Source organism: Columba livia, chromosome 13, assembly GCF_036013475.1.
Source record: "Columba livia isolate bColLiv1 breed racing homer chromosome 13, bColLiv1.pat.W.v2, whole genome shotgun sequence".
Classification (NCBI taxonomy): Eukaryota; Metazoa; Chordata; class Aves; order Columbiformes; family Columbidae; genus Columba; species Columba livia.
The window spans coordinates 11,269,006-11,289,948 of record NC_088614.1 but is presented as its reverse complement, the minus strand read 5'-3'; the positions used below and the strand labels follow the sequence as shown (position 1 = coordinate 11,289,948).

Sequence of the window (20,943 nt, the reverse complement as noted above, 5' to 3'; positions counted from 1 at the left end):
CCTCCCCTTGATCCCCCCGGGCACCCCGGTTTCTGCCAGCCTCCCCGTGTGTCCCCTGGGGGCAAGCCTGTGACAGGGTGACCTTGCCCACCAGCCATCTCCAAGGCAAACCCAGGCCCCTCAGAGAGGTGACGTGGCAGTCTGGGCACACGGGAACAAATTAACATGTATTGAACCATCAGTCTCTGCGAGGCAGGGGAGAGGGGTGAGCCGAACTCTTAGTCCTGTGGCGAAGGCCCGCTGGTTTCCCTTGGGTGGCTGCCCTTGGCTGCTCTCGGTCACCCGGCCCTGCTTTCCACGGTTAACTGCCTTGGTTCCTGCTTTTCTCCAGGTCGGACAGCAAGTCCACAATCTCTGTCAAAAACAAGGATGATGTTAATCAAAACAGAATAGTGGTTGTAGGCTTTTCCTCCCTCACTGATAACAACAAGGACACGCAGTCCCGCTCTCCCCAGGCCTGTAGCAGCCCTGAGCAGACACAGGTGAGCAGCCCAAGGAGAAGCAGCCATGTACACAGAGAAGTGCCTGGAAGCAGCCGTGAGTACGCGTCCTCCCAGCTCAGCATCAGGGTTAGGGTAATATTAATAAAGATATGCTGTATCCTCAGTGCAGTTTTGCCAACGTCTCTGATTATATTTTGGTGTTTTAGCATGGGGCGAGTGGTTCTCTGCAGCAGGGTCTGCTGGGGGAGCTGCTGTTGGGAGCGGCAGGCACAGAGAGCACAGCACACAGCAGGGGCTGGGGGGTTCCTTACACACAGTCTCTACATCTCTCGTATGGAAATCAGCCCCATAGGATGGGGCAGGTGAGTCTGAAAGAAGCTTTCTCCCCTTGGGGAGGTGAACCGAGGGCAGGGTACAATCTCTGTGCCTTCAAGCACACCAGAAGGGTTTCTCTATATTTTCCAACTGTTAAATCTTCTGATGGAGACCAAGTATTTATCTGATCAGACCCAAATCAGCTTCAGAGGTAGTAATCTTCCCCACTGTGGAGCAATTTCCCAAGGTTGCAATCTGTTGCTCAAAGCCCAAGGTAGGAAATGTCCTTTCCCTGTGTTGTGGCTGCTCCTCCAGCTTGCAGGATCGGCAGGACCCGAGTGGGGATTGACCCCCACACCCCTGCTCCCCCTTCGGCACTCGTCTGAGAGAAACAGTTTACTTTTACATGGTGCCAAACGAGCAGCCTGGTGATTATTGCTGTGGATAAACATTAACCATCACGCTACAGGAGAAAGAGAGGTTTAGGATTAGGGAACTCGTTAGCATGAGAAGGTAGGACAAGGAAGGATCCTGAGACACAAAGTCAGACAAATGCACATGGAAAATAAGGAGCAAACTTCTCCCTGAAGCAGCTGATTAGGGGACACAAAGGTCTGTGGAGCAGATGTCCAGGACACTTACCCTCGGCAGAAGGGCGCTGGGAAGGGTCGAAGGCCCGGCACTGGTCGATGACTTCCCGCAGCTCTGCAGGACAATCTCGCCCGACAGGGTCCTGGTAATGGTGGCTGCAGATTTTCTCCGTGATCTCCTGGGGAGTGCAGCCTAAACAACACGTGTGGAAACAGGAGCGTCAGGACAGAGCTCTGCTGCCACAGGAGGGTGCTGGGGAGGAAACCCAGTGCAGAGCCCAGCCAAGAGCCTTCCTGCAGCCTGCAGCATGGAGGAGCCAGCAGAGAAGCCACCCAAACCGTGTCTGCAATGAACCCACCCTGTGTTTGGATGACACCGTTGGGCTCCAGTGGAGCAAGGAGATGTGTTCATGCTTCAGTGCACAGGAACATCAAATAGTGACAAAAATTACTTGCAAGTTTGTGGTTTAAGCGTGTCACTGAAACACTTTGCTATATTGGAGTCCCAGGAGAAGCTACAAAGCTGTTGTGCAGAGCCAAGCACACCGGGCACTGCCGCTGGGACTTGCATGCTGCGGGATGCTCTGGGGAGGAGCAGGGAGCAGCCAATGCCAGACGGCAGCCGCCCTGGGACATGTGTGGCTTTTACACAGCCAACCCAACTTCTGTCTTACCTTCAAATGGGATTTTGGAGGTCGCAATCTCCCACAGCACAATCCCGAAGCTGGAAGGAGATAAGCGAGAGTCTCAGCATTCATCCCACCATGTTGTCCTCCCTTCTAATGGAGGGGACTGTCAGGCTATGCCAACCACAACTGGCTGCTTATGTGTCTGATTAAACCTGGCGTTCTTCCATAACTCAACAACTACTCTGCCAGACATCTGCCTGCTTGTGGGCCTCTCTCCTGGGAGAGACAGACACACCTGTATATTTCACAGGGTCTCTTGTAGGGGTAGTTGATGTCTTTCAGGTTCTCAGGAGCAATATAAGCCAGCATAGAGACTTGTTTCCAGTTTTTCTTGGCTTTCCTCTTGATGGATGACTCCGTTTCACACAGCTCAAATCCCGACAGCTGATTGAAAGAATGAGAGGGAGAACAAGCGGTTCAAACTCAGTCTGCAGAAACCTGTAGTACAGCTGGGAACTGCCCCGAGCTGGAGAAAACAAAGTGCGGTGCCCTGGGCAGCAAAGGCTGGCGTGCAGCCCCGTGTGCTGCCTGGCACGAGGCTCCTTCTGCAAGCGAAACCAATAGGTGGGGACAGGTGAACTGCCCTGGCTCCAGCTCATCCCAGGGTGGATGTCTCAGAAATGCTCTGCTGTGCTGCTGATAAAACAAATATGGTAATGAACTGAGCTGTTAAGTGTCTAAGGTGACAGGGGAGATGACTCCACCCCAGATGTTATTCTGGACCGTCATAATTCCCTATGTTATTGGTGAAAGACAGCCACAAAAGCATGCAAAACACCCAAAAACTTCTCCAGTCGTGGTCCTTACCTTCACACAGTAATCCCCGGCTACGAGGAACTTGCTACTGCAGATGCAGCCGTGGAGTCGGGACTTCTCCTCTGTCTGGTGTAACCTGCAGTCACAGACCAAGGGCAACAAATGCTGGTGATGGAGCCATCCCCACCTTGGGGCTCCCTCGTGCTGTGTAGGGGATGGACTGACATGCACCTAGAGAAGCCAGCAGCTCTCTGCCTGTCTTGGTGGACCAACCCTGCCAAGCCAACCTTTTCAGCAGCTGCTGAAAGAATCACTGTGGGCAAAATAACAAACCTTGTGGATGAGCAGACCCATAAGGAGAACAGCCATGCTGTAGGGTGCTCCTGGAGGTACCCTATGGATGCAGGCAAGGGGGTTTTCTCCCTTCTGGGCCTTTGCAGGCATGGAGCCAGATGTAGGGGCCAGTGGCCAGGGGAAATAGGCACTACCCCATCCAAACCCCACTGCCCACATCTCCACCAGCCTCCCATCCCAGCATCCCAAGGTGGTGGAAACAGTGTCTAACAGGTTACCACTGCTTATTGAGAGACACCAGAAGCTGAGCATGGCTTATGGATCGTCAGGTGGATTTAGTCACTGATTTAGGCAGGAGCTCACCTGTAAAGGCCTCTGGCAGCTCCCAGGGCCATCCGAATGCGGATGTCCCAGGAGAGATGCTGTTGCTTGGTCAGCACATCCCGCAGCGTTCCATGCTTGCAGTACTCCATGACGATGGAGAAGCAGGGGCTCCCATCTGAAAGGCAAAACCTTGAGCAACCTCTTGGGAGGGGACCACGACAACCCCTCTGCCGCCCCGTACCTTTCTCCTCAATGCAGATCCCATACATGCGCAGAATGTTTGGAGACTCAAACTTCTTCAGGGTCTGAATCTCCTTCTCAAAGATGTCTCTCACCTTCCTACAGGAAGAAACGGCACAATGAGATCCACATGACATGGCACCGTGCCACCCTTGCTTCCTGGCTGTCCCATGTCACTCCTGCCCAGGACAACTCACGCTGGGTCAGTGGTCAGCGGCCTCTTGAAGGTTTTGATGGCAACGGGGTACTTGAGGTACTCGCCCTCGTAGAGGTCATAGCTCTCGGTGTCCTGCAGATGTCTGTAGAAAGTGAGGTGGTCCCGCTCGATCTCAGTGATATCTTCTCTTTTATCAACGTTGACTTTCTTCAAGCCTGTGCCCGCCATGTGCCAGGAGAGAACGAGGGACAGGTTAGGCAGGGTTCAGGGGGAGAGGACACAGGGCACAGGGTGCCTAGTGGTGTAATGCCAACTTACACTCCATCACGCGCACAATTTTGTTCAGCTCGCTTTGCATCCAGTCCACCTTGCTCTCCATGCATTCCCTGTCAATGTAGATCTCCCCAGCCACATCTTTGGGCTTCTCAGTACCTGGGGAGGGAAATGTGCAGAGGTGGGGCTGCTGGTTGAACATGCAGGACTGGTGTGGCTGGCTTTTCTTGTGGTTTAAGTGTTTCTTTGGCTCTATTTGGCCATGGCCATGAAACAAGAGCTGGGCAGCAGCTGGGAGGGAGGTGCCAACCACCAGTCGCAAGGAAAAAGGGTTTGCTACATGCACACTTACTTGCGATCACCTGGCTTAAGAAAGCCCTGTCGTCCCTCAGGTCCTCAGCATCCTGCCTGCGACAGGTCTTTGCCTGGAAAGCCTCCAGGAAAGCTTGTTTCTGCTCTGCCTGCAGCAGGAGCGAGAGCCCCTGGGCGATGTCCTCCAGGCTCTCGTTCACCCAGATGAACTCCTCGCTGGTGCTGTGGGCTCTCAGGAACTTCTGTATCCAGCTGGTCTGGCTGTATTTCATCACCAGCTTCTGAGCTTCCCCCAGCACCCGGAGCAGCTTTTTCAACAGCTCCTCTTCGTGGCAGGAGATGTGCTTTGGTGGCTGAGACCTGAGGATCCTCACGGGCTCCAGCAGGATCTGGATGCGCTCCACGAGGCGCTGGCACTGGTGTTTACAGCACTTCACCTGCTCGAATTGGCTGTGGATGGCCTGGGCCAAGGAGAGGACCCTCTCCACGATGTCCATGCTTGCAGCAAAGAGCTTTGCCTCTGGGGACGTGGGCTGGTGGCGTCTGGTGGAGTTGAGCCTTGGGTACCAATCCAAGATCAGCCGGCTGTGGCTCTTCCACACCTTCCACCCTAAAGAAAAACCTTTACATGGCTTGCCACCCCCCCAGGTCTCCTATAGCCCCAAAGATCTACTCCAGCTGCCTTGCTTCCTCCACTTTGCCCAGCACTGCAGTCACTCACGCAGACCTGAGTGGGCACTCACAGAGACATCAGTAGCAGTGGTATTGGCACATCTCACTCTGCATTAGCAAGAAATGTTTTGGCTTCATTTGTGAAAGCTAGTTCAGTGTTAGCCATACCAGAGAGCTCATGCGCAGACAAGCAGGGTCAGCAATGGCCCAAGGAGCATCCCCCACGGCACCGACCCCGTGCCACCCTGGGGTCCTGCCCGCAGACTCAATGTTTTTGACCATAAAGATCTCTATTTTCATTTCTAGCCAACATCTCTATTATCACCCATTAGCAAGAGTTCTCACCCCTTCACAGCCACAGCGTAGCTCCATCTTTTCTCCTTGTAGCCCTGTGTTGCCCACTGAAGATTTTAAATGAAACTCTTTCTGTGTGCTCAGCATTCCCGCAGAGGTGATCCCCACTCCTCAGCCTGTGTCCAGGCAGCAGGGGCAGAAAACTGCCCCAGTTGCGGGGAAATGAGCAGCAGCCACCCATGCTATTGGCACAGCCAGCACTGAGAGAGGTGTGCTGGGCTCTGCCAGCTAGAAACAAGACAGAAACGCACCCAGAAACAGGCTGCAGACACACTCCCTTCTTCTTCAGACTCTCTCCAGCGTGGCCCCCAAGGAAGAAGCTTGTCCACTTGCTAAGAGAAATCCGCTGGGTTTACTTGGCTCTGCTTTGCTTGTCTCTGCTTTGGCTGTCACTGCAGACTGGAGTGGCACGGCAGGACGAGTGCAGGTTTATAGGGTTCTTTCCCTGGCTGTGGTTCCCCAGCAAGCGGAAGGGACATTGTGCAACGTGCCAGGGCTTCCCCTGTCACCCAGTCCCTGTTCCAGGAAGCTGCTTGGGGTGGTGGAGGAAGGGGCCAGGTGAGCCATGTCTCCCCATGCTGGGTTTTGCCTGTTGGAAGAAGTAATTGCCTGTGGGAAGTGAATTGGGAAGAAGGGGACAGGGTAGGCTGTGCCCCCCATACTGACATTTCAAGGATCCCAATCCCTTCTGCTGTGCTGCTGGCTGCAGTGAGGCTTGTCCAGGGCACAGTGACACTCTCAGCATCAGCTCAGCACTGGGCAGCAGGACCCTCCAAAGCACACCCATCCCGCACAAAGGATGCTGGTCCTTTGGGACTTTCCATTCCTCTCTTCATCCCTGCAGCCCCAGGACCTGACAGCATCAAAAAAAGTGCTGGAAACTACGCTTGACCTCTGCCCGGAGTGCAGGAAGCTTTGCAGCTGGCGTCATCAGAGCGCCAGGCTGATTTTGGGAAGCACAGCACAGCACATGACGCTGTTGCCTAACTTCGGAGAAGTGAGCGGTTACTCCAACCAGCTTCCGCTTGCTGAGTGCCTGGGGTCATGCAGATTCACTGCGGTTCCCTTCTACAAAGAGCATTTTCCCCACCACCACTGTGGTCAACAGCACAGCTTTCATCAGCACGCGGAGCTGAGAAAAGTGACCGCAAGGTACGGCAGCACCGGGTGCCACTGGAGCCCAGGAAGGGATGTGCCAAGGGTGGGAGGACATGGGAGCAGCCCCGAAGAATACGTTTGCCAGACCCTTTTTAAAAGTCTTTATTTTTCAAAATATACAGTTTATTTACAATTGTAGTGTCTACAGTTTTACATATAAATTTATTCCAAACCTTTAAATATCTGCAGTAAACATTAGGAAAAAAAAAATAAATCACAGGATCAGCAAAAATGGCATCTTGTAGCAATTCTGTTCATTGGAGTTTGAGTTTCAAGTAGCCAATGTCTACAAAAAACATGAACCTGATAAATCTGGCAGAGAGATACAGGTGCACTGGTTAGAAAAAGGCAAAATCCAGACCTGCGGGATCCTCACCCCACAGGCTGCAGGTCAAGAAAGTCCCGTGCTGGGATTGGGCTGGGTACGGAAGCCCCTTGGCACGAGTTAGGTGATGGGGTTAACTGCAGTGTGGTGGGCACCCTGGGGAGGAGGCACCCCGGGAGGGCCAGGGGCTCGGGGGGCTCCAGCAAGGTGCTGGGGTAGAGGAGGGAGGGCAGCATCAGGCACTTCATCTCTTGGGCAGCAGACCTGCCCATGCATCCGTGACCTGGAGCAGGAGGGCAGCGAGGAAGGGGTGGGAGCCCCCCAGGGAGCCCCACAACCTCCTCCTCCCCTTTCCCCACATTCTTGCCCCCCTTGGCAGTGCCACAGCTGAACAACAGTGCACCGGGGGGATGCTCCAGTGTGGGGCCACCACTGTGGCACAGTCCCCAGGACAGATGGCAGCCCCAGCCCGGGAGGGATGGAGCTGGCAGCTGCGAGTTGTGCTGGAGCCATCAGTCCTCTTTCTCAAAGGTCTCCTCGGGGATGAGTGTTCGGAAGGGGCGATCCCAGAAGCGGGTGCTGATGCCGAAGCCTGTGGGTAGAGGAGAGTGTGCTCAGCCCGTGGTGCCACCGCCACCAGGATGCTGCTGAGGACAGGGCGCAGCTCACTCGATGTTAACTGAGCCAGTGCCCCTGTTGCCAAGAATGGTAGGGCTGAGAGCAGCCGGTACAAGGTGCACGTGGCCAGGATGGGATGTCACCCAGCTGGGTACAACAGTGACAACAGCTGACAGTGGTGCCAGGGCCAGGCAGTTCCTTCAAAGAGACTGGTGAGGGAGGTGTGTCCATGTTTTGGGGAGGGAAGAAGGCAAGGTGAGGGTGAGGAGGGAGCAGAAGGAGCTGGCTGGGCCATGCCACCAGCCCCACTGATGATAGCTTATCTGGATGGGGTGTTTTCTCCTAGGAAACCGGGCAAAGGGCAGGTTGAGCAAGCACCAGGCTGGGGAAGGTGTGGGGTGGAGCTGGGGAAGCCCAGGGTGTCTCCCTGCACCTGCCAATGCCTCCCAGGAGGAGAAGATGCTGTCCTGGGTGGGGACAGGCACCCACATTCCTGGGTGGCATTGATGCCCGTCGGCGAGACAGACTGCTGCCTTCATCCCTGTGCTGCTCTGGCTCCCCAAACTCAACCTGAGGGCTGAGAAATCATAGAATCACAGAATAGTTTGGGTTGGAAAGGACCTTCAAAGCTCAGCCAGTGCCACCCCTGCCATGAGCAGGGACATCTTCACCAGATCAGGTTGCTCAGAGCCCCGTCCAGCCTGGCCTGGGATGCCTCCAGGGATGGAGCATCCACCCCCTCTCTGGGCAACCTGGGACAGTGTTTCACCACCCTCAGTGTAATGAATTTCTTCCTCGTGTCTATCCATGGGCCTGCAGCACTTTGTACATCCCTTCCCAGTGACACAGCTCTTGGGCTTCCCCACCCCAAATCCCAAGTATTTCAGAGCATCAGCTGCAAATGTGCAGGCAGGATGGGCTTTGACAGCCCTTGGCCCCACTGGCACACGTGGGAAAGGTGGTGCTACCTGATTTTTGGTGTTCAAAGTGATGCTTGACGTGATAAGCCTTCAGCCCATACAGGTAGGTGCCTTTCTTTGGTGAGCCGTAGTGGAGGTAATAGTGCATCATGTCATAGATGACATAGCCACAGAGCCCCCCGACGAACACTGAGAGCCCCAGCACCTCAGGCAGCAGGAGCTGCAGCACGCCGTAGAAGAAGCCAATCACCAGTGAGGCCGGCACGGGAGGGAAGACGAGACGGGAGCTGTCGAAGGGAGACTGAAAGCAGAGAAGGATGGTGGGACAGGCAGCTCCCAGCTCACCCCACGTCCCCCAGCCCCCAGAACATCCCTGCCACTTGGGAAAAGCCAACTCCAGAGCAGCCCCCAAAAACCCTCCCCAAAAGATGTACCCAGCGAGAGCAGCCCCTTGCCCACACCAAGGTGGCCAGGTAGCTGGTGGCTTTGGCTGGCAGGTCCTGAGTGCCATGGGGACACGTCCTCCAGAGAAGCTAGAGGGAGCCCATGGCTTTTCAAGTTTTCCCCTCACCCAACCAGTGCTTGCAGGTTTAACTCCAGCTCCTCTGAGCCCGTCTTACAGCCCTCACAGGTATTAGGTAAGGGCCTGGCTTGCGGTGAAGATGCCACAAGTCACGTCCAACATGCACAAACAGGCTCCGCCTGAGCAAAGGCCACCATTCCCATAGCCTGGCGGGCGCCGGCGGAGGTGGGAGCTGCGACTCACCTTGTGATGCTGCCCATGCAGCAAGAAATGCAGTGTGATGAGATAGTAGTTACTAGCAGGTGGCTTCATGTGGAAGACAAAGCGATGGATGAGGTACTCGAGCAGGGACCACAGGAACATCCCCACGAGGAAGATGAAGGGGAAGAAGTATTTGTGGACAGGGATGGAGTACTCTACACAACAAGACGTGCAGCGGTCAGCAGGACAGGTAACACATGGGTGCTCTGATCCATCGCCATCCTCATCCTCCCTCTCACCTACCTCGGACTTCTCCAGGGAGATACATTTTCCTCTGATTCCCACTAATTTACACTCTTTAGGGAAACAGTTGGCTTCTCGCTGCAGCAAGGAGCTGGCGAGGGGGGTCCCCTTCATCCCAGATGCCAATGTGGACTTGGACCTGCACTCCAGGGACAGCCCTGTCCTTACAAAGCTGTTTCACCCACCAGAAAAAGGCAGGACAGGCCTTATCTGCACAGGCAACACTTGTAACAGTTAAACAGTGTTGCTGGCATTGTTGTATTTTGGGTTTTTTTAAATTTATTTTTGAGACGAAGAATCGGTTTGTTGGGCACTTTCCCCCGCAGAGCATTTTTCAGCCACCTCCTCCTTTCAGGACCAGCTGCCAGCCCTGCACCCTTGTTAGCAGAATTCGGATGCCACCCAAAATCTATTCATTTTTGGGGAAAAAAAATAAATAAATAACCCTTTGGCAGCAAGGTGCTGAATGCCACAAGGAGCAAGCGGGCTGGCGGTGCGGCGGGCGCTCCCCCCGCAGCCGGGCACAGCTGGCACCGGGTGGCATCTTGCAAAAAAAATAGGGAGCCCAGAATAAATAAATAAATAAATAAATAAAGCACAACAAAGAAGACAGCCTGCCCTGGCCACACTTGTTGTTCCCGGGGGAGCAGACAGTGGGAGATTCAAGGGCAGGCGCTTCGGGCAAACAAGCCCCGCACTGTGCTATGCTGGCGATGCTGAGAGCTGGGTTTGTTCACCCGGCGTGCCGGCATTCAGCCATGGCCATGGGTGGGTGTCAGCGGGGGGTGGCACGTACCGCAGCGTCGGTGCGGCTTGGTTTTTGGGGGTGGAGGGAAGGGAGACAAGAGGGAGCTGGCTGCAGCCTGGGCCAGTGGGCTCTGTGCCTCCATCCATCCCCCAAATCGCAGGGTGAGAGAAGGGGATGGAGTTGGGCGAGCTCAGGCTTTACAGCAGGGCAGGCGTTTTTGTGCAGGGGACATGCTGGTGGCTGTGGGGACAGGGGCTCACCTGCTGCTCTTGCATGCAGCTTGCATGCACAGAAGGAGGGATGGGGAAGGGATGCAGGGGTCTGCCCCTACCTGTGGCTGTCGTGTCGCTGGACACGGAGCCAGAGCAGCGAGCCCAGCCCAAATGCTTTGCCACCGCACATACCTGTGGTGAAGGAGGAGAAAAGCCTGGTGTTGCCCTGGGCAAGGGAGGTGTAGCTGACCCAGCTGAGATACAGCACCACGGGAACCCACACCACGATCACCACATACCTACGGGGTAGAGGGACAAGTCAGAGGGACTGTCACAGGGGGTGATGAGCCATCCCCCCTCCCCATGGAGGCACTGGCTGGGGCACGGCACAGACCCCGGGGGCTCACCACGCTGTCTTGGAGAGGGACTCGAGGAAATCCGAGTGGAAGAGGCGGATGGGCCGATCCACGGGCTGGTGCACCCACTCGTCATACTTCTCCCCCAGGTAGCCCACCTGCCACAGCAAGGGCTTCCGCCAGTCCACCAGGTCCTGGGGGAGCAGACAGCAGTTGTACACCCACACCCAGCACGAAGCTGTGCTGCAGCACGGGATTTCAAGCTGCAAACCCCTTCCCATCCACCAGGAGCAGCCACTTCTTGCTCCAAGCAGCCCTGAGCTCCCCACAAGCACCAGTGTGGGGCAGACAAGCAGAGCCAGGCACACATTAGCCCCTTAGACCCAGGAATACGGGGCTGGGCTCACTGCCATGCCACCAGGTACCTGCCTGTGGTTCAAGGTGAGGGCAACTGTACCAGGACCTGGCTCAGCATCAGGCCCTGATAACTGACGCTCTGTACCCCTCTGGGAGCTGCCAAGATTAGATAGCGAGCAGCGATACCCCCACTTGCTAGCTGTGCCAGCGAACTGCTGGTAGGACACAGAGCCTGTCCCTGTGGCATTGCTCTGGCCAAGGGCTTTTCTCCTTGCAGAGAGGATATGCAGGATGGCTGCAGCCATTCAAGCCCTTTGGCAGTGAGGAGCAAAGCAGAAAGGGATGGGGGAGCAGGATACAGGATGGGAACGCAAATGCCAGTCACTGCTCCAATGCATAGAACCATAGAATACTTCGGGTTGGAAGTGACCTCCAAAGCTCATCCAGTGCCACCCCTGCCATGAGCAGGGACATGTTCACCAGATCAGGTTGCTCAGAGCCCCGTCCAGCCTGGCCTGGAATGTCTCCAGGGATGGGGCATCCACCACCTCTCTGGGTAACCTGGGCCAGTGTTTCATCAACCTCATTGTAAACAATTTCTTCCTTCATATGTGAATCTCCCCTCCTTTAGTTTAAAACCATCACCCCTTGTCCTACCGCAACAAGCCCTGCTTAAAAGTCTGTCCCTATCTTTCTTCTCAGCCCCTTTTAAGCACTGGAAGGCTGCAATAAGGTCTCCATAGAATCTTCTCTTCTCCAGACTGAATAACCTCAACTCTCAGCCTGTTCTCCCAGCAGAGCTGTTCCAGCCTTGGATAATTTCTGTAGCCCTCAAATGCATGGTGGCATTCAGAGGGCTGCAAGAGCAAGAAGGAACCCACGCAGGCACACGTTTGCACAGGACAAAAATAGATAGACCGAACCAGCAGCACCATCTCTGCTGCTGCCCAGCATCCTTGGGCACGTCTTCTGCTGGCCTGGCCAGATAAGGTGGTTTTTCGGTCCCACCCTTACTCCAGGACAGAAATCCTGCTCACCCGGCCAAGCCCCAGTCTGGCAGATCTGCACCGGCCATCCTGCATTGCACAGGCAACCCAGGGCCCAGGGCTGTGCTGCCAGTCATTTGGCATTGGGGGGTGTGTGTGTGGTGGGGGGCAGCTCAGCTTTGGGCATTTCAGGGCAAAAAACTGAGGTGGCCATGGGTATTTTTGGGGCTCTGCTGCAGGCAGGGCTGGATGTGATCACCCATGTGAGGAAACAACCCCAGCCTGCAGCGAGTGCATGGGACAGGGATGGAATCACCCTCTGTTGGGGAGGTAGGGGAAAAGTTAAAGCAAAAAGGCCACTTTGGAATGGCAGATTCCACTTTTAATTGCAATCAGCAGCAAAATATTAAGATGGGTGTGTGAAAGGTGTTCTCCTGCTCAAATAAAAAAAAAGTCATTTTGCATGATAAAAGTATACTCAGCAATGAGCAGGGGCTGTGCAAGATGGTGCCACAAACAGCAGGAATGTCCAAAGGGACCTTGGGACGAATGCCCACTCCTGTGGCGTGCTCAGATTGGAGCAGGCAGGGCAGGGAGCAGCCTGCATGCATAGGGATTGCCCTGCTTGGGCTGGGGGACCCATTAGTGCTCATTACAGGTGCTCAGTCATGAAGAGAAATTGGAAAAAATAAACAAAGCGAGAAAGCAAGAAAATAAAGCAAGCAAGCAAGGTGCGGCTTGGCAGGACATCCCTGCTCAAAGGGCACAGCCACTGTCAGAGAAAGCCATCCCCGCCCACACTGCCGCCACAGGAGCCTGCCAGCGTGGCCGTACCTGGGCCATAAAGCATGAGCAATCTCAGCTGTGCTGGGAGAAAGGGCAGGAGCAGCCGGATCAGCTCCCTCCCGGCATCCCTCCCATCCCAGTCAGCGGAAAGCCAGAGCTCTCGTGAGAAGGAGATCCAGTCTCCTCTGGGACCCCTCTGGCAAACAGCATTCTGGAGAAACCCCCAGCTCTTACCTTCTCCACATCCACTGTTTTACAGCGGGGATCCATTCGTGCTGGGGTCTGAGCTGCAGCATCCACCTCCTGCTCATCCACTGGCTCGGGCTGGATCTGGAAAGGGAAGGAAAACCGCCAGTGAAGCATCGATGGCAGATGCAGTTGGGGACAGTGGTGGGGTGGCAAGCTTGTGCCCGCCTGCTAAATAAATAAATAAGGGGAAAAAAAAATCTAATGAATTTAAGTCAGTCAGTTCCTGCAGAGCAGGTTCCTGAGGGATGCGGCTGCTGCCGAGCTGGGCAGCCCTTTGAACCATGCACTGAGCATCTCACACTCCCATCTTTTTGGAAACCTCCCCCCAAGCCGGCTTTTCAGGCCACCCCACCACGCTGCTGGGAGGGCACTGGGTGCTGGGTCTTGGGCACTGCAAAGCAGAGGCTCCAGGGCCCTTGGCCAGCGATAGCCTTGCAAACGGGCAGTGCCACAGCCTGGCGAGCACCAGCCTGAGCCAGTCCCGCCTCAAGCAAAGCCGGGAGCATCGCCGGGCAGTGCCCACAACCAGGCTCCCGCCTCCCCACCCCACTGCTCTCCAGCAAAAGCCCAGCTCAGCATTTTGGTCCCCAAGGAAGACAGGCTGCTGGAGCTGAAGAGTGTGGCATGGCCGGTGCCACCACCCTGGCTCCAGGCACGGGGAAGAAATGCAGCAAGAACTTGTGCCGGGGAAAAGGACAAAGCGCCCTTCACAGGGCAACGCTGGGATGGGCACCTTCAGTGCAAGGTGGGGTGGGGGGTTGGTTTTGGCTAGAGAGGGCACGCTGGGGTTCGGGGGGTGTGCTGGTGCAATGGGATAAAGCGCAGGCTGTGATCCTGCTTCCAGGTCTGGCTGAGAAACAGGAGAAACCTGCCTTGTCTGATGCTTGGAATCAAACGCACCACCGGCTGCCAGCACCGGCCTCCTCCCCACGGCCCTGCCAGCTCCGGTGCCAGTCCTGCCGCTGGTGGGGGGCTTGGCGAGGCCACAGTGTGTCCATGCAAGCCTCAGTCCAGCCATACCCTGTAGCAGCCCAGCAGCTCCCCAGGCACGACATGCCGAACATGCCTTTTCTCCCACTTTGTCACCTGGAGTTACCCATTAACCCAGCAGCCCTGGCACAGCAAGGCCCGCCAGGTTTCCCAGCTGTGTCCCAGGCAGTGAGGGAGGGTTTTCTCCTGGCAAACAAGGCTCCTTGATGGATGCTTGACCCACTGCTCCAAGAGGGATGGGATTCCCTCAAGGGATGTTTCATCCCTGTTGGGAACAAACCCTTCCCCAGCAGCTGTGGGAGGAGCTGGGATGCACGAGGACCAGTGTCACCTCCTTGGGTGGACAGGACTTTACTCCATTGGTGACGCCGAGGCAGAGCTGAGCGCTGTTTGCCAACGGCAGACACTCCTTGCTTGATGGGCTCCCACCCCCTTTCTAATAATAACTGGATTTCAAACCTCATCCCATTGTTATGAGAGCTGCAGTACCCAGCCCCGAGGCAGCCCCTCGCCCCAGGGGGAGCGGGCAGGGCTGGGGGTATTTCCAGCCAGATTGGACTTCAGCAGGCAGCAGTTTTACTGCAGGCAGAGCACCCGTGTGAGCTGATGCCCTGGGCCACCACACCTCCCTCTGCACCGGTCCTCACCGCTACTTTGACAGGCAGAGAGAGCTGGGGTTGTTCAGCCTGGAAAAGAGAAGGTTCCAGGAAGACCTTATTGTGGCCTTTCAGTGCCTAAAAGAGGCCAATAAGAAAGATGGGGACAGACTTTTTAGCAGGGCCTGTTGTGACAGGACAAGGGGTGATGGTTTTAAACTAAAAGGAGGGGAGATTCAGGCTAAATGTGAAGAAGAAATTCATTACACTGAGGGTAGAGAAACTCTGTCCCAGGTTGCCCAGAGAGGTGGCGGATGCCCCATCCCTGGAGACATCCCAGGCCAGGCTGGACGGGGCTCTGAGCAAGCTGAGCTGGTGAAGATGTGCCAGCTCATGGCAGGGGTGGCACTGGATGAGCTTTGAAGGTCCCTTACAACCCAAACCATTCTGCGATTATATGATTTTCAACACTCCACACTCTGTCCGTCAGCCAGACATCCTGAAACCCTGGGGAAGGTGAGATGCCTTGAAATCCAGCTGAGGATGGTCAAGTTATGGTTTTGCCTCCTCCCCACGGGTGTTTTGGAAAAAAATCTGGCTTTAAGCAATAGAGGCAGCTTCTCTGTCCTCTGAGCCTGTACTCTTCCACCTCAACACTTGCACCGCAATCTTGCCGGCAGCAGGAAGGATGCTTAAGAAAGCCGGGCTGATGCAACCACCTGTCACTTCTCATTCCCTTTCCAAAAATGCCCACATGCCTCCAACTGCCCTACCCATGGACGCCCAAGCACCACGTCACAGCTGGAGCCTTTCCCATCCTCCCAGCTCAGGGAGGCAGATGGGGGCTCAGACCTTACCTCACTGGCAGCACCTGGGCTGGGGAGGATGGGTGTCACCAGAGAGATGCCATTACTCTGCATGCTATGACAGCTCCCTTCCAGCACCCAGCCTCACCAGAGTCACCTCCTCATCCTCCTCGGCCAGGGAGGAGGAGGAAGGCTCTCCTCTTGTTCACTCTGGGGCAAAGGGGTGAACTGAAAGGGCCTGCAGCCATGGCGCAACTGGGGTGCAAGCCATGTCTGCATGCCCTGGCTCGCTCCCTGGAGCAGTGGCACACTCCTGCCTACCCGGAGCACACAGGGACCCCAAGGGACTGAGCCCCACCAGCACCTGGATGAGTGCTAGGGCTTCTGCCCGTTCTCCTCAAAATAAAAAGGTGGGTTTGAAGGAGGCTGAGGGGTCTTTGCGAGCACTGGGCTCTGCCTGTTGCCTGTGGGTGATGCTGATGCATCCAAGTCGTCCCCAGGCAAACAGGTCCTGCAGAGAAGGGTGTACAAGAGGCCTGATGTAATGAAGGGAAAGTTAATGCCTGCGAAGCAACACCTTCCCACAGCACCACCCTGGCAAGCGGCAGCTCTGGTGAGGTGTCAGCTCTCCTGTCATGAAGCAACGGGACCAGACACCCACGGCACAGCACGATGTGGTGACCAGGTAAGCCAGTATCTGCCTCTGAGCACCCTGCTGCCCTGTGCGGGTCAGGCAGAGCTGTGGGGAGCTCAGCACTGGTGCTGTGCCAGCTACACCACCCTGATGCTGTCCCGCATCAGAGCTCAGGGTGATAAAAGAAAGAAAAAAACAGCTGTGACAGGAGCAGGTACAGCAGGAGGGACAGTCCAGCACAGGGTCCAATGTGCCAGAACACAGGCAAGAAAAGCTGGAAAGGTCCCTCTGGCCCGAGCAGGGGGATGTTGCCCACAGACAGTTGCTCCACCAGCAGCCCAGACCCGGTTTTTCCACCTGTGCCCATTTTCCCAGTGAGTCAAACCCCGCAGGAGCCCTGCTGTGCTGCAGCATCGTGCTGGAGCCTCCAGCACCTTCACTAAGCTCCAAAACAGCTTGAATTGCTGATGTCCACAGAGGATAAACTGTGCTGGCAATGCAGGCTCAGGCACGTAGCAGGAGGACACCCCACAAGACGCAGGGAGTCCCAGCAAGGTCCCCACCCATACTGGCATGATCCCAGCATCACCATCCCACCAGCACCACCACCCCTGGGCAGCAGCCGGCAGAGCCCCACAGGGCTGCGTCTCAGCCCATTAAACACTGGGTGCAGCAGGACTATTAAAAAGAGGTTGAAGGTAACTTGTCCCAATGGTAACAATAATAAAATAAAGCCACTTCTTGTTACAACGCCTCTAAATAACGCACGAGCGCCCACATTCAAAGGAGCTCAGGCTGGGATAGAGAGCCAGGGCAAGCCCAACATGCGGTAATGCTGGCAAGAGGAAGGGGAGGACACCATCACAGGAGGGATGGGGGATTTACTGTGACTCATGGCCACGTCACTCATGCCAAAGAGGCTGTGATGAAAGTCTCTCATTGCTTAAAAAGGTGAGGTAATTAGATGATCCAGTTTCCCTCTAGCAGGGCTCTTAAAAATCCACTGTCTAGTTTGGGTAATTATTGCTTCTCACTTTGATCTCCCCTATGCATTCTCTTTGCACTGATAAAAGGTTTGGGGGTTAATTTGTCCTTAGCCAAACAGTGCTGGGTGACACAGAAGATGGACCTGTGGTTGAAGGATGGAGCCAAGCTCCTGAGGGCTGGGGGAAGGGGCACAGAGACATGCCAGTGGGGTGTACGCTGGCTCTCATCTTCCTCTTCACCCTTCCTGCATTAATGCATTTTTCTCTCACTTTCCAAAACCCTCGAAGTCCCTGGGTGTAACCAGGGAGGATGCTGATGCCTGAGGGAATGCAGGCTCCTGCATCCCTGAGCACAGGGATGGTGCAGCCCTGGGACCTCTGACGAGTGAGAAGAGGCACCAGCAAAGCTGTGGGGTTCCAAGCACAGACCGGGCCCCTGCAACATCTCCTTCAAATTGCTGCTTAGGGTACGTCTGCCCAAAAGCAGCCAAAGCAAGAACGCAAGCACCACTGAGGGTATCTGCCCTCCCTGTCTCCCTCCAAAGGGGATTTTGGGGGGTGGCAAGAGCAGCAGAACAGCTCACACATCACGTGTGCGCTGGACGCAGCGCGGCCAGCCTGGCTGCGCAGCAGTCAGCTTTTTTCCCTCCCCCTCATGTTACAACCCCGGACGGTTTATCTAGTGCCAGGTAGTGTCTGATCTCCCTGCGCCCCGACGTTATCACGCCATGTATTTGCATTGGGATGGTGGCAATTCCCCTCAGCGTGGGCTGCAGCACGAGAACTCGTTTGTCCGGTACCTTCCTTTGCCCCAGCCCGTCAGGCTCGTCACGCCTGTGAGGAGGCGGCAGCAACAAGTGTCCCAACAGAGGAGGTGCCATCGCTGGGATCTGGAGAAAGAGCAGGCATTGCACCCAGGCTGAACAAAGCCTCGTCTGTGGCACTGCCGCTGATCGGGGCTGAGCCTGCGCCACGGGGAACAGAACCAGCGAGAGCAAACAACCAGCCCAGGGGAACCGACCAGTCACTGACCTTGCTGGGATGTGCAGTGGGGAAAAGCAGTCACTGGGCTGTCAAAGGGGGCTGGGCCAGACCTGCTGCTCAGGAATCCTGCCCGTGGTGTGCCGGTGAGGGCTGGTAATCGGGGCGGCAGCGCCTGGTGCCACACTGCCTCCTGGAAGTTCACCTGGCGGCACTGGCACTTCCTGGGGTGTTTTCCTGGGAGCACGGGGCTGGTGCGGTGAGGACGGCACCGAGTCACAGTCACCTTCACCCCACGCTCAGACAGTTTGGGAGGTGGCTGGGCTCCTTCCCCAGCAGTGGCTGCTTATCGCTGGTGAGCCCTGGTGCCCAGCGCCCTAGCCGAGCACTGGAAGTGCCAGAAATGGTGCTCTGACCCATCACCAACCCTGTGCCACATGGCCCTGCTAAAACGGACACTGAGCTGCATGTCCCCATCTCCCACACCCCTCCAAAGACCCCAACACCTCCTCACTGCGCTAGCATGCCAGGGCCACCCATCAGCCCTGCCTCCCAGCATGGCCAGGGCAGGATGTGACCATGGGGTGGGACCCTACAGATACCAGGCTCTGTGCACCTGGCACACGGTCCATCTCAGGCTCTGAGAAGCCTGGACCCTATGTGTCTCATGATCCTCTGCACCTCAGCCCCCACAGACCTGAGCCACATAGACACTGACAGCCTCACAAAGCTCCCCAGAGCCAGCATGCCCCACATGTGTGGGACCTTCATACCCTGTGCAGCACAGGCACCACCCATGCAGGACCCTGGGAGCCTCAAACACCCCCTGCCCCACACACCCCGCACCCACAGCCTGGACCCCGAACATCCTGCGCCACTCAGACCCAACACACACCACATCCCATACAGCTCAGACTCGGACCTGGGTGCCCTATACATCCTATATGCCACATGTGCCCCAAAGACTCCATGCCCCATACACCCCAAACCCTGTACAGCCTCTGTATGCCCTGTGTGGCTTGGAGCCTGGACCTGGGGTGCCCTATAGACCCCACAGGGCTTGGACCCTGCACAGCCCAGACCCAGGGTACCCTATAGACCCTGTATGGCTCAGATACTGTGCAGCCTGAAGTCAGGGTGCCCTATAGAACCCATATGGCTCAGATCCTGCACAGCCTAGATCTGGAGTGCCATATAGACCTTGTACAGTTCAAACACTGTGCACCGTGGACTTCGGGTGGTCTATAGACCCCACACTGCCCAGATCACACACAGCCTGGAACTGGGGCACCCTACAGACCCATTACATCCCAGACATGGGTCAATTCAGACTTGAGGCACCATACAGACTCCATACATCCTGAACACCCCGGACCTAAAGCACCCTGCTAAACTCCGTACATCCCAGCCGCAGGACACCCCAGACTTGGAGCACCCTATAGAGACTCTGTACATCCCAGACCCGACGCAGCTCCACAGACCCGGCACAGCCCGACCCCGGGCGGTACCTGCTCCTCGCCGGGCTCCATCTCCCCCACGTAGTACTGCTCCAGCCAGCGGCGGGCGTTAGCTGAGTGCCGGTGGGGCGGCCCGTCCAGCGCAGCGCTCACGTCGGTACCCGCCCGTCGCCGGAGCAGCTGCTCCCCGCCCGGGTGCAGCCGCACGAAGCCGCTCAGGTCGTAGAGGCGGCGGCGGCAGCGGACCAGGCAGGCGCCCTCCGCGCAGCGCGCCCGCACCTCGGCGGCGCTGAAGGAGCGCGGAGCCGCCATGGCCACGGCCCAACTGCCCGTCCCGCTGCCCGCGGCCGCCGTGCTCTGCCCGCACCTGCTCATCTGCATACATGCATATGCCGTCCGGACACGCCCTCCTGGCTACGCCCCCTCTCTACCCATTGGAGCGCCCCGGTTGGGGGGCGGGGCTTAGGTGGGGGAGGCTTCTCCCCGCGGCAGGTGCTCTACTCGGAGGAGGGGGGGGACGGGGCACCCACAGGTGGGTTGTAGAGGAGCAAGGGGCACCCACAGAGGGTGGTAGAAGGAGTGGGGGCAAAGGCGGGGCGGGAATGGGGGCAGGGGGCTCCCATGGGTGGGTTATGGAGTAGTAGGGGACACCCACAGGTGGGTGATGGGGGCAGTCGGGGCAAAGGTGGGGGGAGAAGGGGCAAGAGGGGACACCCCATGGGGGATGGAGCAGCAAAGGGCACCCACGAGTGGGCGATGGAGGAATAAGAGGCACCCATGGGTGGGTGATGGGGGGATGGGGCATTCTGGGAGGAGGGGATTGGGTACCCCAGGGAGGGGAGAGGGGCACATGGGCACACTCGAGGTGTGGGGCAAGGGAGGGGTGTCTGAACAACCCTGTATGGGTTATGGGGCGGCCCTGGGGCACCCTGAGGTGGGGGACTGGAGTATGGACATCCCTGGGAGAGGGATGGGGCATGTGGGGGCATGGATTTGGGGAGGTTGCGAGGCATCTCAGGGGTGTAGTTGGGTGGTATAGAGCAACCCCAGGGAGTTATGGCAGGTACAGGGCACCCCCAGGTGTATCACCCTTCCATGGTGGCCAAAGCAGAGGGAACCCCAGTCCCTGCTCAGAAACCCCCCAGGAGAGTGGGACTCACTCCTGGGGCTGCCCTGACCCAGCATTACTTGCTATGAGGCACTATGTACCCTCTGGTTCTTTGCAGATTTATTTCAATATTTAATTAAGTTTCACACATGTAATTAGCCTGGGCAGGCAGCCCTGCAGCAGGGGCAGGGCCAAGCAGACCCCCCAGAAAATCACAGACAAAT

The 20,943-nt window shown here is 56.6% G+C and overlaps 2 protein-coding genes across 6 annotated transcripts; both read right to left on the bottom strand.

The window, feature by feature from the left end:
• Positions 1 to 146: 146 nt before the first annotated feature.
• MLKL (mixed lineage kinase domain like pseudokinase) lies at positions 147 to 5,894 on the bottom strand. Of its 2 annotated transcripts, none has more exons than XM_021290831.2 (11): positions 5,671 to 5,894; positions 4,434 to 5,015; positions 4,127 to 4,240; positions 3,849 to 4,023; positions 3,653 to 3,750; positions 3,451 to 3,586; positions 2,845 to 2,929; positions 2,273 to 2,421; positions 2,023 to 2,072; positions 1,401 to 1,541; positions 147 to 354 (listed from the first exon to the last, which is right to left on the bottom strand). In XM_021290831.2, the coding sequence occupies exons 2-11, from the start codon at positions 4,888 to 4,890 to the stop codon at positions 302 to 304; spliced, it is 1,458 nt and encodes a 485-aa protein (XP_021146506.1). In that variant the 5' UTR covers positions 4,891 to 5,015; positions 5,671 to 5,894; the 3' UTR covers positions 147 to 301. The 2 variants fall into 2 exon arrangements, with proteins under 2 accessions (XP_021146506.1, XP_005504837.1); XM_005504780.3 differs by having other exon boundaries at positions 4,434 to 5,003; positions 5,671 to 5,892.
• A 769-nt stretch (positions 5,895 to 6,663) lies between these two features.
• On the bottom strand, positions 6,664 to 19,982 carry FA2H (fatty acid 2-hydroxylase). 4 transcript variants are annotated; one of them, XM_065028953.1, is made up of 8 exons: positions 19,663 to 19,978; positions 17,974 to 18,063; positions 13,147 to 13,242; positions 10,835 to 10,977; positions 10,620 to 10,726; positions 9,207 to 9,379; positions 8,489 to 8,741; positions 7,128 to 7,494 (listed from the first exon to the last, which is right to left on the bottom strand). In XM_065028953.1, exons 1-8 carry the CDS (start codon positions 19,921 to 19,923, stop codon positions 7,415 to 7,417), a joined length of 1,203 nt encoding a protein of 400 aa, XP_064885025.1. In that variant the 5' UTR covers positions 19,924 to 19,978; the 3' UTR covers positions 7,128 to 7,414. The 4 variants fall into 4 exon arrangements, with proteins under 4 accessions (XP_064885024.1, XP_064885026.1, XP_064885025.1 ...); XM_065028952.1 differs by lacking the exon at positions 8,489 to 8,741 and having other exon boundaries at positions 6,664 to 7,494; positions 19,663 to 19,982; XM_021290735.2 differs by lacking the exon at positions 17,974 to 18,063 and having other exon boundaries at positions 19,663 to 19,977.
• Between the last annotated feature and the right edge of the window lie 961 nt (positions 19,983 to 20,943).